The 19,678-nt window shown below is 67.2% G+C and overlaps 2 protein-coding genes across 9 annotated transcripts; one reads left to right on the top strand and one right to left on the bottom strand.

Moving 5' to 3' along the window:
* Positions 1 to 406: 406 nt before the first annotated feature.
* MICAL1 (microtubule associated monooxygenase, calponin and LIM domain containing 1) lies at positions 407 to 14,577 on the top strand. 6 transcript variants are annotated; one of them, XM_084497943.1, is made up of 26 exons: positions 408 to 903; positions 4,526 to 4,798; positions 5,485 to 5,713; positions 5,810 to 6,088; positions 6,691 to 6,898; positions 6,989 to 7,105; positions 7,240 to 7,494; positions 7,662 to 7,762; positions 7,876 to 8,133; positions 8,601 to 8,716; positions 8,841 to 8,967; positions 9,309 to 9,381; positions 9,825 to 9,975; positions 10,044 to 10,231; positions 10,336 to 10,445; positions 10,530 to 10,580; positions 10,676 to 10,753; positions 11,081 to 11,249; positions 11,359 to 11,441; positions 11,548 to 12,013; positions 12,118 to 12,206; positions 12,309 to 12,404; positions 12,511 to 12,604; positions 12,686 to 12,785; positions 12,877 to 12,950; positions 13,038 to 14,577. In XM_084497943.1, the coding sequence occupies exons 4-26, from the start codon at positions 5,828 to 5,830 to the stop codon at positions 13,166 to 13,168; spliced, it is 3,396 nt and encodes a 1,131-aa protein (XP_084354069.1). In that variant the 5' UTR covers positions 408 to 903; positions 4,526 to 4,798; positions 5,485 to 5,713; positions 5,810 to 5,827; the 3' UTR covers positions 13,169 to 14,577. The 6 variants fall into 6 exon arrangements, with proteins under 6 accessions (XP_084354072.1, XP_084354069.1, XP_084354067.1 ...); XM_084497941.1 differs by having other exon boundaries at positions 4,522 to 4,798; XM_084497942.1 differs by lacking the exon at positions 408 to 903 and adding an exon at positions 1,476 to 1,613 and having other exon boundaries at positions 4,522 to 4,798.
* SMPD2 (sphingomyelin phosphodiesterase 2) lies at positions 14,567 to 19,095 on the bottom strand. Of its 3 annotated transcripts, none has more exons than XM_084497968.1 (11): positions 19,060 to 19,095; positions 17,730 to 17,825; positions 17,168 to 17,264; positions 17,004 to 17,080; positions 16,692 to 16,785; positions 16,519 to 16,608; positions 16,177 to 16,259; positions 15,937 to 16,069; positions 15,741 to 15,845; positions 15,505 to 15,661; positions 14,567 to 15,277 (listed from the first exon to the last, which is right to left on the bottom strand). In XM_084497968.1, the coding sequence occupies exons 2-11, from the start codon at positions 17,777 to 17,779 to the stop codon at positions 14,934 to 14,936; spliced, it is 1,230 nt and encodes a 409-aa protein (XP_084354094.1). In that variant the 5' UTR covers positions 17,780 to 17,825; positions 19,060 to 19,095; the 3' UTR covers positions 14,567 to 14,933. The 3 variants fall into 3 exon arrangements, with proteins under 3 accessions (XP_084354094.1, XP_084354093.1, XP_084354092.1); XM_084497967.1 differs by having other exon boundaries at positions 17,730 to 17,877; positions 19,060 to 19,092; XM_084497966.1 differs by lacking the exon at positions 19,060 to 19,095 and having other exon boundaries at positions 17,730 to 18,114.
* Positions 19,096 to 19,678: the final 583 nt, after the last annotated feature.

Genomic DNA, 19,678 nt, shown 5'->3' with positions numbered 1-19,678 from the left:
TGGGGCCAGCAGGTTGGCATTAGAGCTGTGTCCCTGCTGTGCCATTGCGGTGGCACACCCTTGCTCCCTGCTCCCTGGGGGCACTCATCACCAAGGGCTGCTGCTGCTCTCCTCCTCCCCACGTTTTGGGGGCTGCCACCACCTCCGGCCCTGTCCCCAGCCCCAGCGTGGGCACCCCTGGGGCCCCGCAGAGCAGCCGTCGCTGTGTGCCTCTGCTTCTTCTGCCACCGTGATCAAAAGCGAGTGCTGCTTCCCAGCAAGTTCCCCCCGGGGGAAAAAAAAACTGCGCCTGGAAGGAGCCGAGGAGCGGCGAGCCGTGTTCGTAGCGCCAGGAAGGGCTTGCAAACAGAGGGAGCTGTTTCCGACAGCTCCCGTGCCTGGGAAAAGTGCCCAGCTTTCCGCAGCCGCCCCATTTCCGTGTCCGCCCCAGCCTCTCGCGCCTCCGAGCCACGGGTGGGCTCCGCCGTGCCTGCACCCGGGGGATTTGCACGGGGTTGTGGGGCTCAAAACACCCCAGTCTGGTTATGGGGAGGCTGTGGGTGAGGGTCCTGCACCAGGACCCCCGTGAGGACACCCCAAAGGGCTGTGGGGAGGAGGGATGGAGGTGTTGGGCCGGCCGTCTTGCGTCCCCGTGGCCGCAGGCAGCGCCGCGAGTGACTCACAGGTTGCCGACGTAGCCCCGGCTCCGTGTGCCAGCTCGCCCCGTGTCCCTGAGTCACCGCAGCCTCGTGGCAGGTTGTCACCCTGCGTCACCGCCCCGCGAGCCCCTTCGCCCAGCTGCTTGCCCCAGTATGGGGCAAGCGGCCAGCAGCACCCCGAGGAGGCCACCGCTGGACAAATCCCCCAAAACACCCGGCCAGGAGCAACCTTCGGTGACCCAGCGGTTCCATCCTCTGCCCCAAGGTACGGTCACCCCCCTGGGATCCTTTGCCCAAGGTGGAAAATTTGTCCCCAAAGTTTCCCCAAGGGCAGCAGCGCTCGGGGACGCGGGGGGGCTCGTTTGGGGACGAGGCTGAGCACGTCCCCCTGCGCGGAGCAGGACCTGGTTCCCAGGCTCTATTTCTGGGGGCAGGAGGGAAGTAGGGGATGGGAAGCGAAACGGTGTGTTTCAGCGGCGGAATCTTGTGTTTCGCTTTGCCAAAAGGCTGCTTTCTCAGCCCAGAAGTCAAAAACGCGGCAGGGGTCGCGCTGCGCATCCCTGCGCCAGCGCGGGGCTGGGACCCCCAGGCTGGGGAGGGGAGGGAGGAAGAGGAGGAGGAGGAGGAGGAAGGAGCTCCGGCGCTGCAGCCTCCGCAGCTGCACTCAAAACCCACGCTTGCAGCTAAAAATAAATAAATAATCGTAAAAAAAAAAAATAAAAAAAGCAGCAGCACAAAGCCGGGCAGCCCCCGCGGCCGCCCTGCCCCTCCTCTCCTCGGCTGGGCTGTTCCCAGCGCCGCCTTCCAGCAGCCCGGACCCGCGGTGGGGAGGGGGAGGAAGAGGAGGAGGAGGAGGAAGAGGCCAGGGAAGCGGGAGGAGAGAGGAGGGGACGGGGCAGCCCCTTCCTGCCCGCCCCCGGCCCCGTGTTTTGTTTTTTTTTTTGCCTCAGTTTCCCCGAGCGCGGAGCCCTGGAGGTGAGTGGGGAGGGGACGGGCAGAGCATCCCCGGGGGAGGAGGGGAGGGGAGCACCCCAATGTCCCCTTCCCAAGGGACATCCCATCCACCAGCATCGCTCTGCCAGTTGCTGAACCCCCGAGGGGTGATTTTGGGGTGGGGGCGCGCACTTGGGGGGTGCACCAGCAGCGGTCCCCAGGGTGCCTTTTGGGGCTGCTCGGTGGCGGTGGGGGCGCTTTGTGTCCCCCCGAGGGGTCTCCATGAAGCCCCTCTGAGTGTCCCCAGGGGCAGCAGGGTCCCCCCCAGTCCTCGTTTGCAGCCCCTCGGCTCTGCCACCACGGGGCAGAGGGCAAAGGGAGCAGCCCCCCCCCTCCTGGACCCTTCCCCAGTAGCACCAGTGCTCCCAGCACCGAGCAGGAAGAGCTTTGCAAAGGGACAGGGGCTTCCCCCATCCCAGGAGGATGCTCCGTGTGAGCCTCTGCTCCATCTCCCTCCACCCCCTGTTGCGTCCCCATCCCTGGTGGTCCCAGCCCCAATTTTTGGGGTGCAGAGCCCCCGGGCTTCACGAGCCCGCCGTCCCCCCAAGGCACAGCTGCTGCTGCTCCGCAGGCAGAGCATCCCCAGCAGCAGGAGGCCGGAGCAGAGGCCGGGCTGAGTTATTTTTGCCCAGCCCAAGCGAGAGGCTTCCCGGAAACGTCTGTCGGTGCGAAACTGCGTCAAGGAGAGGGACAGAGCTGTCCCCGTACCCTTGGCCGCGGTCAGATGGCCCCACGGGGACAGCTGGGGCTGGAGATGAAGGAGAAGCAGGAGGAGGAGGAAAGAGACACCAGGGCTGGCTGCTCGCTGACTTCCTCCCGAGCACGGCTCGGCTGCAGGAGGCTCCTTCTGCGCGCCCCGAGGGGGTGGCGCTGAGCGGGGGGATGAAGGCGAGCCCCTGGCGCCGAGCAGCTCAAAGGCTGGGGGAGTGACACCCCCGGAGCCACGTCTGACGGGGCTGGGCTGTGGTTTTGGGGATCCCCTGCAAAGGACGGTGCCAAAATGCCCCGAGAAGGGCGCGCTGCTGCTGGCGGTGGCCACAGGAGCCGCAGCTGGGACCTGCCCGTGGTTGGTACCCTGGGGATTTTGGTACCTTGGGGATTTCGGTACCCCAGTGCTTTCAGCACAAGCTTCCCAGGGATTTTTTTTTGCAGCAGCCAGCCCCTCGCTGTGACCAGTGATGGGTCTGCCCCCGTCCTTCACCCTTCTCCCAGCAGCTGCACCCCGGGGAACGAGGGGGGCTCGGGCACTGCTGCAGTGCCCGGAGCTGCCACGAGCCAAGGGTTTGGCCAGGACGTGCCCACACACCCACCGACCCGGCCCCAGCTGGAGCAGCCGCCTGATTTTTCTCCTTCCTGCAAGGATTAAAGCAGGGCCAGATAAGGGCTGGCTTCTGGGCGTTGGCTGGGGCCATCTCCCTGCCCGAAGGCATGCCGGGGAGGAGGGCGCTGCTCCCCCTGAGCACGGTGCCGGGGATGGGAAGAGCACTGCCCGCTGCCTTTACCCCTTCCAGCAGCAGTGCGATGGGACCAGTTGCCAAAACCAGGAGTTTGGGGTCCCTTCCAGCAGCAGTGCAATGCCCCAAAACCAGGATTTGGGGCTGCCCCATTGCGTGGTCCCGAGAGCTGCTCCATCCCACCCATGGCATTTTTGGTCGACCTTGAGACCCTGGAAGGACCTTCCCGAGGTCCAGGCTGGGCTGAGCAGCCTGACCCTGGGCTCTCCGGGCTGGATCCCAAATCCAGAGCAGCCCGGTCCGTGCTGGGAGCCCGCTCACCAGCGAGGGGAGAGGCCCAGCTGCAAGGGAATCTGCTGCTGCTGCTGGAAACCCTCCCAGCACGCATTAGCTCACCGCGGCCCCGTGTCCTTTCCCACCCTCTTTCCATGTGCCTGGAGGACACGTCTGGTTTGCTGGCAGCCCAGAAACCCCACAGCAGCTTCCCTGCCTTTTCCTAGCGGGAGAGGACAAGGTGGGGGGGTGACCCCGTAAGCGAAGCGGGGCACCCCTGCTGTGGGGTTGCTCCGCGTGCCCCGGCCCCGGGTGACGTCCCCGAGGGCTGCGTTTCTGCAGCCGCCCCAACCGGAGCCACCACGAGCTGAGTCAGGGCTGGCTGCAACCCCCACCTCCTCCCTCTGCCTCGCCGGGGCGGTTTTGAAGGCAGAAATGCAAAAAGCAGTCACACTGGGGCGTGGGGAGAGCAGAGCTGGGGGGCAGCAGGCTCAGCACCGTGCCCCCCTCCCCGGTTGGCACCAGCCCCTGCGGGCTGCAGGCTCATTATTTGCAGCAGATCTGCAGGAGCTGAGTATCCGGGGAGGTTTCTGCCCTTGCTTGAAATTATCGTGGGGGGGGTTCAGGCATGCCAGAGGGGACGCAGAGCGCCAGCCCGAGCATCGCTTCCGTAGGAAACTCAGCGTAACACAAGGCTGCTTGTTCTGCCTCCTCCGGGCTGCCTCGCCGAGCCCAAAGCGCCGGGGCTGGAAAAGTTCCTTGGCACGGGGAGCTCCCGTCCCAGGGGGGGAACCGAGGGGTGGAAATGGAAGGGGTGCTCCCAGCGTGGGTGCTTTATGGCCCCCATCCTGCCCCGTGCCTGCGGCGGTGTGAGCTCCCCGGGGAAAAGCCGCAGCGCCCGGAACAGCCTCCTGGGGAGGAGGAGGGAAGGAAGCTGTGGGCTGGCGTGCCTGCCTGCTCCGGTCAGGTTGGCAGCGCTGCCTCAGTTTCCCCAGGTTTTTCTGCTCCTTATTTCCCCCTGGCACCGTGCGGGGGATGCTCAGAAACCTGCCCCCGCTGCCACGAACGCGTGGCTTGTGCCCTTCGTCCCCGCGCCGCCACCCTGGGGACCCGTGGGCACCTGCTCCAGCCCAGCTGGCTGCTTCGTCCTTGTGTCTGCCCAGGCAGGAAGAGGTTAAAATGCTGAGGTTTCCTGTTTGTGATGCTCGGGAGGTGCACAACCACTTTGCGTCCTCTGAGGCACTGCTGGAAAGAGACCGGGCTTGAAACCCAGCTGGAATTCGGGCTCTCCAGTGCCAAAACGCCTCTCCCTGCCCTGCCGAAGGCAGCGCGGCTCGGCTGCGGTGTCCTTCCCCCCCTCCAGCACCTCGCTGCAGAGCCGTGGGGCCGGCCGCTGCCTTCGGGGAGCTCCACGTGAGGGCAAAGCTCAATGGTTCAAAGGTAGGAGCGCGGCGGCTCCTGGGCGAGACTTTTCACCGGGCTGCTCCTCCTCGCTGCCTTGGCCGGCTGCTCTGCGGGGCTGGGGAGGTTTTTCCCAGCCCCGGGGTTTGGCGAGGATTTCCCAGCCCCCGGGGTTTGGGGCTGGCTGGAGAGGGCAAAGCTTCGTGCTGCGGGCTGTGCCAGGACAAGGTGGCACGGGATGGTGCTCGGCTTGCGGTGGCACCGGGGCTTGGGGACGGCGCCGGGTGCTTGGCGGCTGCAGGGAGCGCACGGGGAGAAGCTGGGCACGGGGAGGGTCTGGGGGATGCTCTGCACCCCGGCTCTCGCAGAGGAGATGACTGCCGGGGCCATCGGTGCCGTGGTTTGCTTATTTTTTATTTCCCCCCCTCGTTGCTTCCTCCCTGCTCGTCTCTGCATGCCTCGAGGCTGGCAGCTTCCGCCCCGCCGGGGCAGCAGAGGCGGAGGTGGGCGCGAATCTCCCCTCGCTGCTTTGCAAAACCCATCCTGCTCCTTCCTGCCCCGTGGGTGCTGAGCAGCCGGGCTTTGCTGCTTTTTGGGGCAGCTGCTAAACTGGGGCCCTGCGGTTTGTCCTGGCAGCCGGGGCCCCCTTTGGCTGCCCCGTTGTGAGGAGGAAGGAAGTGGCCTCGTTGCTCCAAACGTCCCCGCTCTGCTCTCGCTCGCTGCAGGTACACGCAGCACAGAGGAAGCCGCTCGCCACCCGCAGCCGTCCCCGTCCCCTCCCCTGACGTCACCCGCTGCAGGGTGACACCGTGGCTCGCTGGGTGCAGCACCCAGAGGAGGCTGAGCCAGGCGCTGTCAGAAAGAGGACAGATTTCGGCGTCCCCCTCACCCAAATCGCCGCGGGGTCCGCGACGGCTGCAGCACCCGCTGGGAAACCTCGCGCCGAGACACCAGGTCCTGCAGCATCCCTGGGAAGGATGGGGGCTCAGGGGGTCCCCTGCTTGTCCCCACTGTCCCTGCTGTCCCTGCTTACCCCCGCTGTCCCACCAGGCTGCCAGCTGAGGCAGGATGAGCGTGCCGGATGGCGAGCCGGCCAACCCGGCCCATGCCCTGTTCGAGAGCTTCCTGCGGGCCGGGCAGTGCCAGGAGGTGCTGAGCTGCTTCGAGGAGCTGTGCCAGCAGCTGGGGCTGCAGGGCAGCGGGCTGCAGCTCTACCACGGCCTCAAGGCTGGCCTCAACTACTGGAACGCCAAGGCCCTGTGGAGCAAGCTGGATAAGAAAGCCGGGCACAAGGACTACGACCAAGGCACGGCGTGCGCCAACACCAAGGTACCGCTGGCCATGGGGTGTGGGTTTGGGTCCCTCCGTGCCCTGTGCCACGTCCCTGGGGTGAGGGCATCCACTGGGACGTCCTCACTTGCACACTGAGGATGTGGGATGTGCCCTTTGGGGTGCTGCTGGGGTTGTTCGTTAGCCCTGCTGCCTCTCCGTGGCGTGAAGGGGCCAAGGGACATGCTGTGCCCTTAGGGTGCCAGCACCGGGTGTCCCCCTGGGGCTGGGGATTCCCCTCCTGCCCTTCCAAGGGCTGACAGCTTTTGTCCCTGCTGTCACCTCCCGGCTGGCGGCACTTCAAACTTCAGAGCCCGATGCTGGTGAAAATTTCCCCGTTCCCCATCTGCTGCAGAGGGGAAGCGTGGGCGCCTTATCTCGGCCAGCACTGAATTGCTGCCGTTGCAAATCGCCACCGTGCAAAGGTTCAGCCGGGGGGGGGTGGCGGGAGGTTCACCCCGCAGGGCCCCCACTTTGCAAGGAGCAGCACCGGGGAGCAAGAAAAGGGAGCGGGAAGGGCCGGATCCTGCACTGGGACGGGGAAGGGGGGAGATGCTGAGCCCCGAGATTTGCCCCCATCCCACCGCCCGTCCCCTCCGCAGTGCCTGGTGGTGGGGGCTGGCCCCTGCGGGCTGCGGGTGGCCATCGAGCTGGCGCTGCTGGGCGCGCGCGTGGTGCTGGTGGAGAAGCGCGACGCCTTCTCCCGCAACAACGTCCTGCACCTCTGGCCCTTCACCATCCACGACCTGCGGGCGCTGGGGGCCAAGAAGTTTTACGGGCGCTTCTGCACCGGCACGCTGGATCACATCAGTGAGTCGGGTGCTGGGGGCTCCCCGGGGACCGGGGCGGGGGACACGCGGATGTGGGCGCAGCTCCCGGTGCTTTCTGTCCCCCCCGCAGGCATCCGTCAGCTGCAGCTCATCCTGCTGAAGGTGGCCCTGCTGCTGGGCGTGGAGGTGCACATCAACGTGCAGTTCAAGGACCTCCTGCCCCCCGCCGGCAGGGGGGACGGCCAGGGTAAGGCACCGGTGGCATCCCCGGGGACAAGGACAGGGCTGCGGCGGTGGCTCTGAGCCCTCCGGGGAGGGGACGAGGCGCAAATGGTGCCCCCAAAAGCCCAGCCCCACGCCGTGACCCCCCCCTCTCCGCAGGCGGCTGGCGGGCTGTGCTGCAGCCCAGCTCCTCTCCCCTCAGCCACTACGAGTTCGACGTCCTCATCTCGGCCGGTGGTGGCAAGTTCGTCCCCGAGGGGTTCAAGAGGAAGGAGACGCGGGGGAAGGTGGCCATCGGCATCACCACCAACTTCGTCAACCGCCACAGCCGGGCCGAGGTGGAGGTGTCGGAGATCAGCGGCGTGGCGCGGATCTACAACCAGAAGTTCTTCCAAAACCTCTACAACAAAACAGGTCGGTGGGCCCCAAGCGGTGATGGAGACCCTGGGGGTTCCCTTTTATCCCCCGGTGCACCCAGGATGTCCCCCCCGGGGTGGGATGCGTGTCCCCACACGGTGCCCCCACTCAGGGGATGCTTGGTGGCCCCACGCGGCTCCGCTCAGCCCCTTCCCCATCGGCAGGTATCGACCTGGAAAACATCGTCTACTACAAGGACGACACTCACTACTTCGTCATGACGGCCAAGAAGCAGAGCCTGCTCAAGAAGGGGGTCATCCTGCAGGTGAGGCGGGCAGGATCCAGCCCCAGGAGCTGCCCGTCCCCCTGGGCTGGGGGACAAACGCCACCGCCCGCAGCCTGGCCGCATTCACCCCGTCCCCATCCCCGTCCCCGCAGGACAAACCGGACATCGAGAGCCTCCTGGCCGACGAGAACGTGAACCGGGACGCCCTCCTCAGCTACGCCAAGGAAGCCGCCAACTTCTCCACCAACTACCGCCTGCCCGAGCTGGAGTTCGCCCTCAACCACCGGGCCCTGCCCGACGTCGACATGTTCGACTTCACCTGCATGACCCGCTCCGAGAACGCGGCGCTGGTGCGGGAGCACAACGGGGCGCGCCTGCTGCTGGGGCTGGTGGGCGACTGCTTGGTGGAGGTGAGGGCCGTGCCTCAGTTTCCCCTTTCCCAGCGAGGGCTGCCTGATGCATTTATTGTGCTGTGTTCCCCATCCCTGAGTGCTTCTTGCCCCCGTCCCCACGGGCATGTTCCCCAACAGCGGAAGCATTTGGGGTGCCCGGTAGCGGGACGCTTTGGTGGGGATGGGGTCGTCCCTTCTGCATCCCCACCGGAGATTTTCGGGGTGGAGGAGCAGCCCGGCTCCTCCCCAGACGTGACTGCATCGGTGGCAGCGTCTGGCTGCAGCCGTGGGGCTGGGGAGGAGACGTCTGTCCGTCCGCTCCCCGCGCGTCTCGCTGTCTCTCCCCGCTTTCATCTCCGGCCAAGCCCGGCAGCTCCGCGCCTCCTCCCAGCCGCCCCGACCGGCTGCGTGGCTCCAGCCCCGTCCCTCTCTCCAGCCCCGTCCCTTTCTCCAGCCCCGTCCCTCTCTCACCTTTTTCTCCGCAGCCCTTCTGGCCTCTGGGCACCGGTGTGGCCAGGGGCTTCCTGGCCGCCTTCGACGCGGCGTGGATGGTGCGGCGGTGGGCGGCCGGGACCCCCCCGCTGGAGGTGCTGGCCGAGAGGTGAGAGCCCCCCCCCCAGCCTGGCTGGGCTGATCCCAAATCAGGATTTCTGTCTCCTCGGTGGGGTGGCCATAAAGGGGCCGTGTCCCCGCGGTGGCACCCAGCGTTGTTCCCTCACGCCCAGGGAAAGCATCTACCAGCACCTTTCACAAACCTCCCCGGACAACACCAACAAGAACGTCAGCCAGTACAGCATCGACCCCGCCACGCGCTACCCCAACATCAACCTGCACGCCATCAAAGCCAACCAGGTACCCGGCCCCGAGCTTTTTTTTGGGGTGCAGAGCCCCGGGTCTCTGCTTCCCAGCCCCACTCGGGCACGGAGGAGAGCGGCCATCCTGCTTAACCCCCATCGGGGGCTGGGTGACAGCGGGTGACACCGGTTTATGAGGTCCCCTGTCCCCCAGGGGTGTCAGGCTGAGGCTGCAGGTCCCCAGGGAGCGTAACGCATTTCCCGTTGGGGATGCAGGTGGTGCTGGGGAGGTGCTGGGAGCCAGAGGGGGGGGTCTGGGTGTCCTCCTCACCAAGGCCACCTCCCGGCACGGTGCCAACATCTCGGTGTGGTTGGTGACCTGCGTGTCCCCGCTGGCAGGTCCGGGACCTCTACCTCGTGGGCACGGTGGAGGTGGACCACAAGAAGAGGAGAGACAAACGGCTCAGCACCGGTAGGAGCGATCGGTCCTGCCCCAGCCCCTCCCCGCCACCAGGACCCCCCTGGCAGCCCACGGTGGAGCGGCTCCTGCCCTGATTCCCCTCCCCATCCTCCTCCTCTCGTGCCGGAGCCCTGGCTGGTGCCCAGCCACCCGCTGCGCTCCTCCCAGCACCGCCCGCGTCTCCATCCTGGTGGCACCACTCGTATCCGTCCCTTCTACCCCCGTGGGGACACGGCCCCCCCGCTGCCTTCTCCAACAGCAGGAGGTGTCCCCTTCCTTCTGGTGCCGAGCCATGAAACACCCACGGGTGCTTCACCAACCTGCTCCTTGGGCTTTGGGGTGGGGAGGTTGCACGGGGGCGGTCCCCAGGGGGCTGCATTTAAAGCTGAGGGAGGGGGGCTTTGCAGAGGGGGTGTCCCCGGGGTGGGATGGGGACGCGTGTGCTGCCTCCCCAGCTGTCTCCGGAGACGCCTACGAGGAGCTGCTGCGGTGGTGCCAGGCCAGCACGGCCGGGTACCGCGGCGTGGAGGTCACCGACTTCACCAGCTCCTGGACCAGCGGCTTGGCTCTCTGCGCCCTCATCCACCGATTCCGCCCCGACCTGGTGTGAGTGCCCGGCCCCCGGGACCCCCGACCTGCAGAGCCCACCCTGACGGCGCCCACCCTCCCCGCAGGGATTTCCACGCCGTGGACCCCCAGGATCCCGTCGGGATCCACCAGCTGATGCTGGACACGGCGGAGCAGGAGCTGGGCATCCAACCCGTCCTCTCCAGCACCGAAATGGCCTCGATGGCGGAGCCTGACCGCCTGGGCCTCATCACCTACCTCAGCCAGTTCTATGAAGCCTTCAAACCTTCTCCAGGTGAGGGATTTCGGGGGGGTTTATCCCACCCTCAGCCCCCCCCCGGGGCCGGCTGGATGCTGCCCGCTGTCAGGGTGCGTCCCCAGCACGTCCCCTCTGCGCAGCGTCGGCGGAGGTCAGCAAGAAGCCGATGTCCCCGCGCGGCACGAGGGGCGCCATCCTCTTCCTCAGCAAGCTGCAGAAGAGCCGCACCCTGACCCACAAACGTGCCCAGGTGAGCACCCCAGCACCCCCCAGCCCCTCGTGGCACCCCACGGCCGTGCCCCCCCAGCTCCGAGCCCCCCGTTTGTGTCGGCAGGAGAGCGCCCAGAAGGACCCCGAGGCCAAAAAGATCCACAGGGACGCCGAGGTGGGTCCGCACCGCGCACCACGAGGGATGCTCTGGGGGGTGCAACCCACGGGGGGACAACGGGTGCTGACCCCCCCACCTTGGCACGCTCTTAGGTGGACGCAGCACTGTATGGAGACCCTCTGGATGGTGACCACAGCAAGCCACCAGCCGCCACCGCGGACCCCGTGCAGGTTGGTCCTCGCTTTGCCCCGGGGAGGGGACCCTCGGGGTGGGCACGGGGGGGTGGTGGCACCGCGGCTCCTCCTGCACATGGGCACGAGCCAAGGGCTGGGACCGGCGCTGCGCAAGCGGCCGCCCACGGGCTGGCTGCTCCTCCCAGCGAGTTTCCTGACCCAACTGGTTTTCCGGAGCCGAGTCCTGCCGCTCCCTGCGTGGTGCCAGCAGCGAGCAGAGAGGGGGGCAAAACCCCATGCCCCCCTCCCCGGCGCCCGCAAAGCCCCGGGGCCGGGTGGGTGCCGTCACCCCGTGCCCCCACAACCCTCCCTCTCCTCCCGCAGCCGCCGTCCCGTGGGGAGAGCAGCGACGCCTGCTACTTCTGTGGCCGGCGCGTCTACATCCTGGAGAGGGCCAGCGCCGAGGGGCACTTCTTCCACCGCGGCTGCTTCCAGTGCTGGCAGTGCGGGGCCACGCTGCGCCTGGGCGACTACGCCTTCCACGAGGAGGACGGTGAGCAGGGCTTGGGGACGGGGTTCTTGGGATGAGGTGCTGGGGATGGGTGGCTTTCTGCTCTGCAATCTCTTCACTCGCTCGTCACACACTCGTGCCCCCGCTCCAGGTCATTTTTACTGCTTGCTTCACGACCCCAACGCCCCCGGTATGGATATGCCCCCCAGTGAGCCCCCGGTGCTGCCCGATGGGGTAAGTAGCCGTAAATCCCCATAGGTGAAATCGGGCCCCAGAAATTTTGGAGAGGGGTGGCTGCTCGTTCTGGCCCCACGGTGCACCACCCCTGGCTTTGCCCTAGGATGTCAATGCCAACCCCACGTTTTCGGACGCTGAGAGCCCCTGTGCGTCCCCTGAGGGCGAGGAGGTGCTCGAGTGCCCACAGTCCCCGCTGGCAACCCCAGAGCTGGGGGAAGAACCCGGGGTGGAGGAGGATGCTGCGGACACCGGAGAGGTGGAGGAGCAGGAGGTGGCACCCTCGGGGCCGGACGATGTCCCGGAGGAGGACGAGGGTCCCGGCGCAGAGCCCCAACGGGAGGCAGAGGAGGCTGAGGAGGGAGGAGGCAGGAGGAAGATCGTCCTCTCGCCCCTGGAGAAGCTCAGCCTGTCTACACTGAGCCTCACCGGGGATGCTGAGGCCGAGGCGCCCCCAAAACCAGCCCGGCTGCGGCTGCAAGCGGCGCCCGAGGCCCTGCCTGCCCTGTGGCCGGGGCTGGCTGCCTGGGAGGAGGAGGAGGAGGAGGACCACGAGGTGGACATGGAGGAAGGTGGGTGGCTGCCTGCTGGGATCTCTGGGGCCCTCCTGCACCCTGCCATGCCCCACTGCTGCCGGGCGGCCTGAAACAGCTCTTATTTTTTTTGGGGGGTGCAGATTCAGAGGAGAGTGACAGCGAGGAAGAGGAGGAGGAGGAGGGGGCAGAGGAGGAGGAAGGCCTGGACCTGGGCACCATAGGGGAGTCTGTGAGTGCTGTCCCCAAACAGCAGTGACCCCACTGGGCTCTCACTGGTGTGATGCCGAGATTTTGGGGCCGGCCCTGCCTGACCCCCTGCGTCCCTTTGCAGTGCCCGATCCTTGGGGACCTGAAGTACGCCACCTGCAAGCGCACGCTGCCCCGCCGGGTGCGGGAGGCACAGATGAAGCGGTTCTGCAAAGCACAGGTAGCCCTGGTGGGCTGAGCCAGGTCCCTATCCCATCCCCATCCCATCCCCATCCCATACACCGGGATGCTCCGGATCTCGTTTGATTGCCACCCTCCCCTCGCAGGCCATCCAGAGGCGGCTGGAGGAGATCGAAGTGACCTTCCGCGAGCTGGAGCAGCAGGGCATCAAGCTGGAGAAGTTCCTCCGGGATGAGGGAGGTAAGGACAGGGCGCCGGGGCCCCCGTGGTGCCCAAGGTTGGGGTCTGCACCCCACTCATCCCCCCCTTGCTGCCCCACAGGCAGCCCGGCCGACCAGAAGACGCAGTGGATGAACCAGCTGCTGTACCTGGTGCAGAAGAAGAACAGCCTCATGTCCGAGGAGTCAGACCTCATGATTGCGTAAGGCCGGGGGAGATAAAGGCTGCCTGGGACCCCCCCCCCAAATCCCCGACCCCATGCCCAGAACCCCCCCACCCTTCCCTCCCCGCAGGGTACAGGAGCTGAAGCTGGAGGAGCAGCAGTGGCAGCTGGACCAGAAGCTGCGCTGGTACATGGAAAAGGAGGGTAAGCGCCCGTGCGGGATGGGGGGGGAGCGGGGCCAGGCTTGGGACCCCCCCACCTCGGCCCCACTGCAGCCCCCTGCTCCCGCAGAAGCCCTGAAGACAGCCGAAGACTGCGTGGCCGAGAAGGAGACCCTGGCGCAGCTGCTGGACGTGGTGAACAAGCGCAACGCCCTCATCCAGATGCAGGAGGAGAAGCGGCTCAGCGAGCTGCACGCCTGACCGACCCCCCGGCTCCTCCCGGGGGGGGCACGAGCAGACCCCCCCCCCGGCCGACCACCGCCCTGAGCTGCCTCGCGGGCAGCTGCTGCCGTGGCAAAGCCAGGTCCCCGCTTGCCAAAAGCTGCTGCGGAGGGGCCAGACCCGCTGGTGGATGCAGGCGGGGGTGGCACCGAGGAGCACCCCCCGGCTCTGGGGCGCGGAGAGGGCGTCCCCGCGTGCGGCTGGAGCGCCTTCGCCTTGCGCTTGCTTGGAAACGGAATTTGCAGGGGGCATGAAACGCGTGGGCTGCAGTGGCTCTGCACAGAGCTTGCTAGAGGAGAAAAAAAAGCAAAACAAAACAAAACATGGGTTATTGGGGTCTCGCCCGGCGCTGGAGATCCCATGGATGTGACCCCTGCGAGGAGGATGCTGCCCAGACCCAGCCAGCGGCATCGGAAGCTTTTGGTCCTGCAGAGCCCCTCGTGCTCGAGCTGTGCTGCTGCTTCTTCGGGACAGGCTGTGCCTGGTCCCGGTGGGTGTGGGGTCCCCAGTGGCACCCAGCCTGCCCTGTGCCTTGGCCCTCCCAGGCCCCAAAGGACTTCGCTCCTGGCAGTGAGGACGTGACCACGGCCACCACAGGGAGAGCTCAGCGGAGGTGCCAGGTGTGGAGGGGCAGCATCAGGAGCAGCCCTGGGAAGCCACCAGAGGACATCCGTCCCATCCCGGGACACCCATCCCAATGTGGAACATCCATCCTGTCCCAGGATATCCATCCCAACCAGGGACATCCATCCCAGCTCAGGTCATCCACCTCAACCTGGGACGTCCATCCCAACCTCGAACATCCATCCCAGTCTGGGACATCCATCCCAACCCAGGACATCCATCCCAGCCCGACACATCTGGCTCTACAATTGGGACCAGCAACGGCCAGAGCGGGCTGAGCACACAGCATCTCTGCTTTTGGGTGCCACCGTCCCCATCCCCTGCAGGAAACCAGGGTCACAAACCTCCACGTGACTTTAGGGGGACGGGGACATTTAACCAGCCGCTCTCCCGGTGGATTTTGCCCAGGGCTGGCACCAGGTGCGTGTGACACAGAGGACAAGAGCCGCTGGTGGCTGTTTCCTCCTTGCCCCTTTGGGGCTCTTCCTGCTTGCCGATGCCAAAGTGCCCTTCGCACCGATCTCTCGGACCTTTAAGGAGTCTCCAGGTGCTGCAGGGCCGTTCCCCCTGCTGACACGGTGCTTTCTGCAGTCCCCGGCTGTGTTGGGCTGTCATAGGGCTGCTGGGTGCGGGCTCCTCCGTGGCCGCCCTCACCCAAAGGTTCCTCCCGTGCCCCCACACCTTCCCGGCTGCATTTCGTTTGGCCCTGCTGCAAGCCCCCTCCCTTTGAATAAAGCCTCCCAGATGCGGCCCTAGGGCTCAAACACCGCCTTTATTTTCTCTATGACTCAAATCCGGCTGCTGGGGTAGCCCAAAGCTCTCAGGGGGAGCCCCTGGGGCTGTCCTGGGCAGGGGGAGGCCGAGGTGCTCGCACACCCCGGGGTGTCCATCCAGACAGAAAGGGCATATTAAAAAAGATAATTAAAGCCTGCCTCCACCGTGGTTCCCACGGGGGCAAAACTTTTGTCCCAAAACCTTAATTCCACCCCAGAAGGCGGCTGTGGAACCTGCGCTACCGAGCCTGCCGCAGCACTGCTCACCAAAATCCCAAAGTCAAGGAGAAAAAAGGGTCTGAGCCGGGTCAGGATGGGGCCGGGGATGAACCCCCCCAAGCCCCCGGTCAGGAGCGTCCGGGGCGCTCCTGCAGCACCCCCAGCGCCATCCGCATCTGCTCCTCGGTGCCCTGCAGCATCTTCACCTCGATGGTGTGGAAGAGGTGGAGGCCGGTGGCGAGGAGGAGGACGCCGAGGGCGAGGAAGGCCAGCAGGGCGAAGGACAGCTTGGGGAAGGGCTGCCCCTCCGCCAGCCCCGCCAGGGCGCCCAGCGCGGCCGCGGCCTGCAGCAGCAGCAGCAGCAGGGCCAGCAGGGCCATCCTGCCCGAGGAGTAGCGCTGCCGCCGCGCCGCCTGCAGCCCCACGCGCACCTCGGTCCGCGCCTCGCTCAGCACCTCCACCAGCGCCGGCACTGCGGGGACAAGGCGGGGGGGCTCAGTAAAGCGGCACCCCCCTCCCTACCCTTTTTTCTCCCCATCCCCGCGCCCCTCCGCCAGCTCCCTCCCCAAAAGGGGACGCGCTGGGAAGAGGAAGCATCCCCAAAATTTCCTCTCCGTCTTGAACCAACCTCTCGCCTGGTCGGTTGTTCACCAGGATCCCCCAAAAAGGGGGGTGCTGGGGGGGTGCCCCCCTCCTTACCGGCCGTGCTGGGGGTGACACCCGCTGCCTGCCCCGTCCTCTGGACGTGCAGCGTTGCCATCACGGCCTCGTGGTCCGAGTAGGGGATATCCGTGCCCGGGGCCGTCCCCGTGGTGGTCTGCAGCTCCTCGCACCTCACCGTGAAGCCGGAGCCAGCCTGGGCAGGGACACAGCGGGGTCAGGAGGTGTCCCCCTCCGTAACCCCCCCATCCCAGCCCAGGGGGGGTCCCCATCACCTTGTAGAGGATGTAGTCAATGCGGATGCCCAGCGGGAAGGGCTGCAGCTCTGAATTGACGGTGAAGCAGTTGTTGGGGATCAGGGTGCAGCCGTCTTCACAGCCCTGCGAGCAAGCACCATGTCCCAGCATGGCCCAGGACCCCCCCGGACATGGGGGTGTCCCTCGAGCCCCCCGCTCAGCCCGTGCCGCTCACCTCGAAGTGCTTGGTCTCGGTGAAGGCGTCCCGCAGCCCCGTCCAGCAGCGCAGCAGCCGGATGCCCACGTCTTGGGGGTGCATGTTCAGGTCCCCCCCCAGCAGCACCACGTCGGCCACCTTCGCCGTGTGCCTGCAGGGACGGCACCGGCTCAGCCTCCCCCACCACACCCCGGGGGGGTGTGGGGGGGAAACTGGGACCCCCCCAGTACCCCCCAGCCACAGTCCGCGGCCGCTCACCGGATGAACTGCAGCAGCTCCCAGGCTTGCACCACGCGGTGCGGCAGGTAGGCGTCCTTCTCCCGGCAGTACTCAGCGTGCAGCTGCCAAAAACAGGGGGGCAAAGGGGCCGTGACCTCCCTCTGCAGCTCCAGGGCTCCCTACAACCCACCCGGCCCCTTTGGGGGTCTCTCAAATCCCGTAGCTGCTGGCTGACCCCACCAAAAGGACCCCCACCCCACTGCACAGCCCGGCTTTTGGGACGCAGCCCCCTCACCCTAGGCAATATCTCATTAAATTGCCGCAGGGAGGGGACAGCAAAGGCCACGCGGCCACTCGTGTCCCCCACACCGAGGTGCTCACGTGGGTGACGTAGACGTTGAAGACGATCCCGGAGATGTTAATGACGGCGAGCCCCACGGACTTGCCGCAGAACCAGTCCCCGTGCTGGAGCTGGAAGAAGGGAAGAGGAGAGACGGGGTCCGGCGTGGCTCTGTGGGGTCCTGGGGGTGCCGCGTGCCCCCCACCCCACTCACCATGTAGGGGTAACCGTTGAGCGAGTACTGGTAGAGCAGCGTGTCCAGGATGGGGAACTTGGAGAAGATGCAGAGCCCGCTGCCGATGACACCGCTGCGGGACGGGGGGTGCAGTGAGCGTGCGCCCCCTCCCCATATCTCCCTCCCTCTACCCTGGGGTCCGCCGTGCGTCCCCATGCGCCACGCTCCCCGGTGCCATGGGGCCAGGACACCAACAGCACCCGCACCGTGGTCTCCCCACGGGGCAAACCCCCCTGGCACAGCCCTGGGGACACCCGGGGGGAAAAAGGGGAGCAGCCTGGCCCCCCTCACCTGCGAAAATAATGGGAGTACGGGCAGCAGCCTCCCAGCTTCGCCTTCAGGTCACTGTAGTCCTGCTCGCTCCATACCTGCGGGACAGCGGCACGGGCGGAGGACGGGAGCCCCTGGGCTCATGGGGCTGAGACCGGGCGCGCTCAGCTCACGCGTGGCCTCACCTCCTGCAGGAGCACCAGGTCGAAGCCCTCCTGGCACAGCCTGTCCCCGATGAGCCGGATGCGCTCCTGGCGCCGCTTGCTCAGGTAGCGGATGGCCCTGGTGGAGAGGGGCAGGCGGTGACAGCTCGGGGGGGTTGGGGAGGGTTTGGGGCATGTGGGGACACAGAATGAGGGGGGAGAGGGTGCTGGTAATGATATGGGGCAGGAGGCAGCTGGGGGGAAAGGGAGGGTAGGGAGAAAGGGCCTTGTGGGGACATGGGGACAAGAGGGGCGTGCAGGGAGCCTGTTTGGGGACAGATTTTCCTGCCTGCAAGGCGAAGATGCCCACCCGAGATGGAGTGGAAATGGGGGGCCCTTTCCTGGTGGGAGAAGGGGGAGTGTAAGTGGGGAGTGGGGACAAAGGGCACTGCCCAGCCGAGCACCTCACAGCCTTTTGGGGCTGAGACAGTGGTGCGAACCCGAAATAAAGGGGGCAGGCAGGTAGCCCCATGGCCAGGTCCCCATCCCTTGGGGTGGCTGTCCCCGTCTCCGTCCCCGCAGCCCCGGCGGACTCTGGACTCACCAGCAGTTGAGGTCGAAGACGCGGAGGCGCAGCGCGGGGTCCCCCTCCATCGCTCAGCGGGGCTCGGCCGGGTGGCACCGGGCAGAGGGGGGGGTCCTGCAGGGAGCAGCCTTGGGGTGACGGCGCCCCGAGAGCCGGGGAAGCCGCGCTGCGGTGGCGGAGGGGCCGAGGCAAAGGCCGTGAGGGAGGAGCAGACGGGGTGCCCAGCCTCATCCACACCCTCCCCTCCACTGGGCCTATCCTGAACCCCAGATTCATCCCCGGTGACCTCTCCATCCCGAGGACGGGGACAGCGTGGGCACAGGGCCAGGGAAGGGGTGCAGGCACCCAAACCCTCCGGTCCTGAGCTCACCGCGCACACTTTAACCCTGCCTCAAAGCACAGCTGCGAGGCTGGGCCCCCCCCACCCTCCCCAGCTCCTATCTCCAGGACCCGGACCCTGAACCGGACCCAACCTCGCTCCTCCACCGATCGCCTCCTGGGGAGGTTTCAAAAGTGCAAAAAGCAAACCCGGGGACACGGCTGGATGTGAGCGCTCCAACTGCCTGTCCCGGGGGGGCTGCCACGGGACCCCATGGCCACGACCTGTCCCGAGTGGCCCCCCCCCCCCCCCAAAAAATAAAAAAAGGGACCCCTTGGCCACGGCTCTGCTTTGCTTTTCCCTGGCCAAAAGCTCCCCACGAAGCCCCCGGGAAGGTGAGAGCAGCAGCTCCGTGCTCCTGCCCCGACGCCTGCACCGGGGCTGAGCCCCCCCCAGGACCATCCCCAGCCCCCCAAGGATCATCCCCAGCCCCGGGGGGAGTTCTGCTTCGCGGGGGGCGCGCAGAAGGGCCGGGGCGCGGAGATGGAGCGGAGCTGGGAAGGGGGCACGGAGCAGGGCGCGGAGCAACAGGGGGGGCGCGGAGCCGGGTGCGGGGCGAGGAACCGGGAGCGGAGCCGGGTGCGGAACCGGGGGCTGAGAGAGGAACCGGGAACGGGGCGCGGAGCAACAGGGGGAGCGCGGAGCCGGGAGCAGGGCGCAGAGCTGGAAACGGGGCGAGAAGCAACAGGGGGAGCGCGGAGCCTTGGAGAGGGCCCGGAGCCGGGTGCGGAGCCGGGTGCGGAACCGGGTGCGGAACCGGGAGGTGGGAGCGGAACCGGGAGCAGGGCGCAGAGCTGGAAACGGGGCGAGGAGCAACAGGGGGAGCGCGGAGCCGGGTGCGGGGCGAGGAACCGGGAGCCGGGCGCGGAGCCGGGAGCGGGGCGCGGAGCAACGGGCGGGGTGCGGGGTGCGGAGCGGGGCCGGGGGGGTGCGGAGCGGGTCCGGGGGGGGAGCAGCTCGGGACCGGACCTGGCCGGGGCCGGCAGCCGCAGGACTACGAGTCCCGACGGGCAGCGCCGCGGGAAGGGGAGGGAGGGAAGGAAGCGGCCGGGGCGGTGCGCGGGGCTGTGGGGAGGGGCAGGGAGCGGGGAGGGAGAGGGGGGGGAGCTCCGGGACCTGGGGGGGGCAGCCCCGAGACCCCCGCTCCGCGGCCGGCTCGGGGCTGGGGGTAGCGGGGTCCCGCAGCCGGGGTCTGGGGGTCCCCCCCTCAGGAGGCACCGGGCAGAAATAAATCCCTGGGGGGGTTGTGGGGGAGGGTGATGGCGTGCGGGGCGGTTTGGTGTGGAAAAAGAGAAGTGGTGGAGTGTTAAAGGGCGTCCTCAGGGCCCCCTCCTTCTGGGGGTGGGGGTAGGATGAAGCCAAGGGGCTGCGGGAAAGGGTTTAGGAAGGAGGTCGCACTGGGAGCGTGGGTTCAGCCCTCCAGCACCTGATGGGCAAGGCTGCGACCACCCAAAATACGGGTCTGTGACCCCAGCGAGGGATCTGGGCTCCCCTTGACCCCGATCTTGGGGGTTAAGGCAGGGGAGTGTGGCTGTAGGGGAAGGCAAACCCAGCAGGCACCCAAACAACCAAGCAAACCCCTGGCAAA

Source organism: Aythya ferina, assembly GCF_964211825.1.
Source record: "Aythya ferina genome assembly, chromosome: 25".
NCBI lineage: Eukaryota > Metazoa > Chordata > Aves > Anseriformes > Anatidae > Aythya > Aythya ferina.
Note: the sequence above shows the minus strand (reverse complement) of the source record. Positions and strands in the feature narration are given on the sequence as shown.

Bases quoted from the DNA above. Each gene is read 5' to 3' on its own strand.
- MICAL1 (XM_084497946.1), top strand. From the start codon at position 5,828: ATGAGCGTGCCGGATGGCGAGCCGGCCAACCCGGCCCATGCCCTGTTC. The intron at 7,763-7,875 runs GTGAGGCGGGCA...CCGTCCCCGCAG, and splicing joins AGAAGGGGGTCATCCTGCAG to GACAAACCGGACATCGAGAG. The intron at 11,250-11,358 runs GTGAGCAGGGCT...CCCCCGCTCCAG, and splicing joins CGCCTTCCACGAGGAGGACG to GTCATTTTTACTGCTTGCTT.
- SMPD2 (XM_084497968.1), bottom strand. From the start codon at position 17,779: ATGGAGGGGGACCCCGCGCTGCGCCTCCGCGTCTTCGACCTCAACTGC. The intron at 17,265-17,729 runs GTGAGTCCAGAG...CCTCTCCACCAG, and splicing joins GTCTTCGACCTCAACTGCTG to GGCCATCCGCTACCTGAGCA. The intron at 15,278-15,504 runs GTAAGGAGGGGG...TTGTCCCCGCAG, and splicing joins TGTCACCCCCAGCACGGCCG to TGCCGGCGCTGGTGGAGGTG.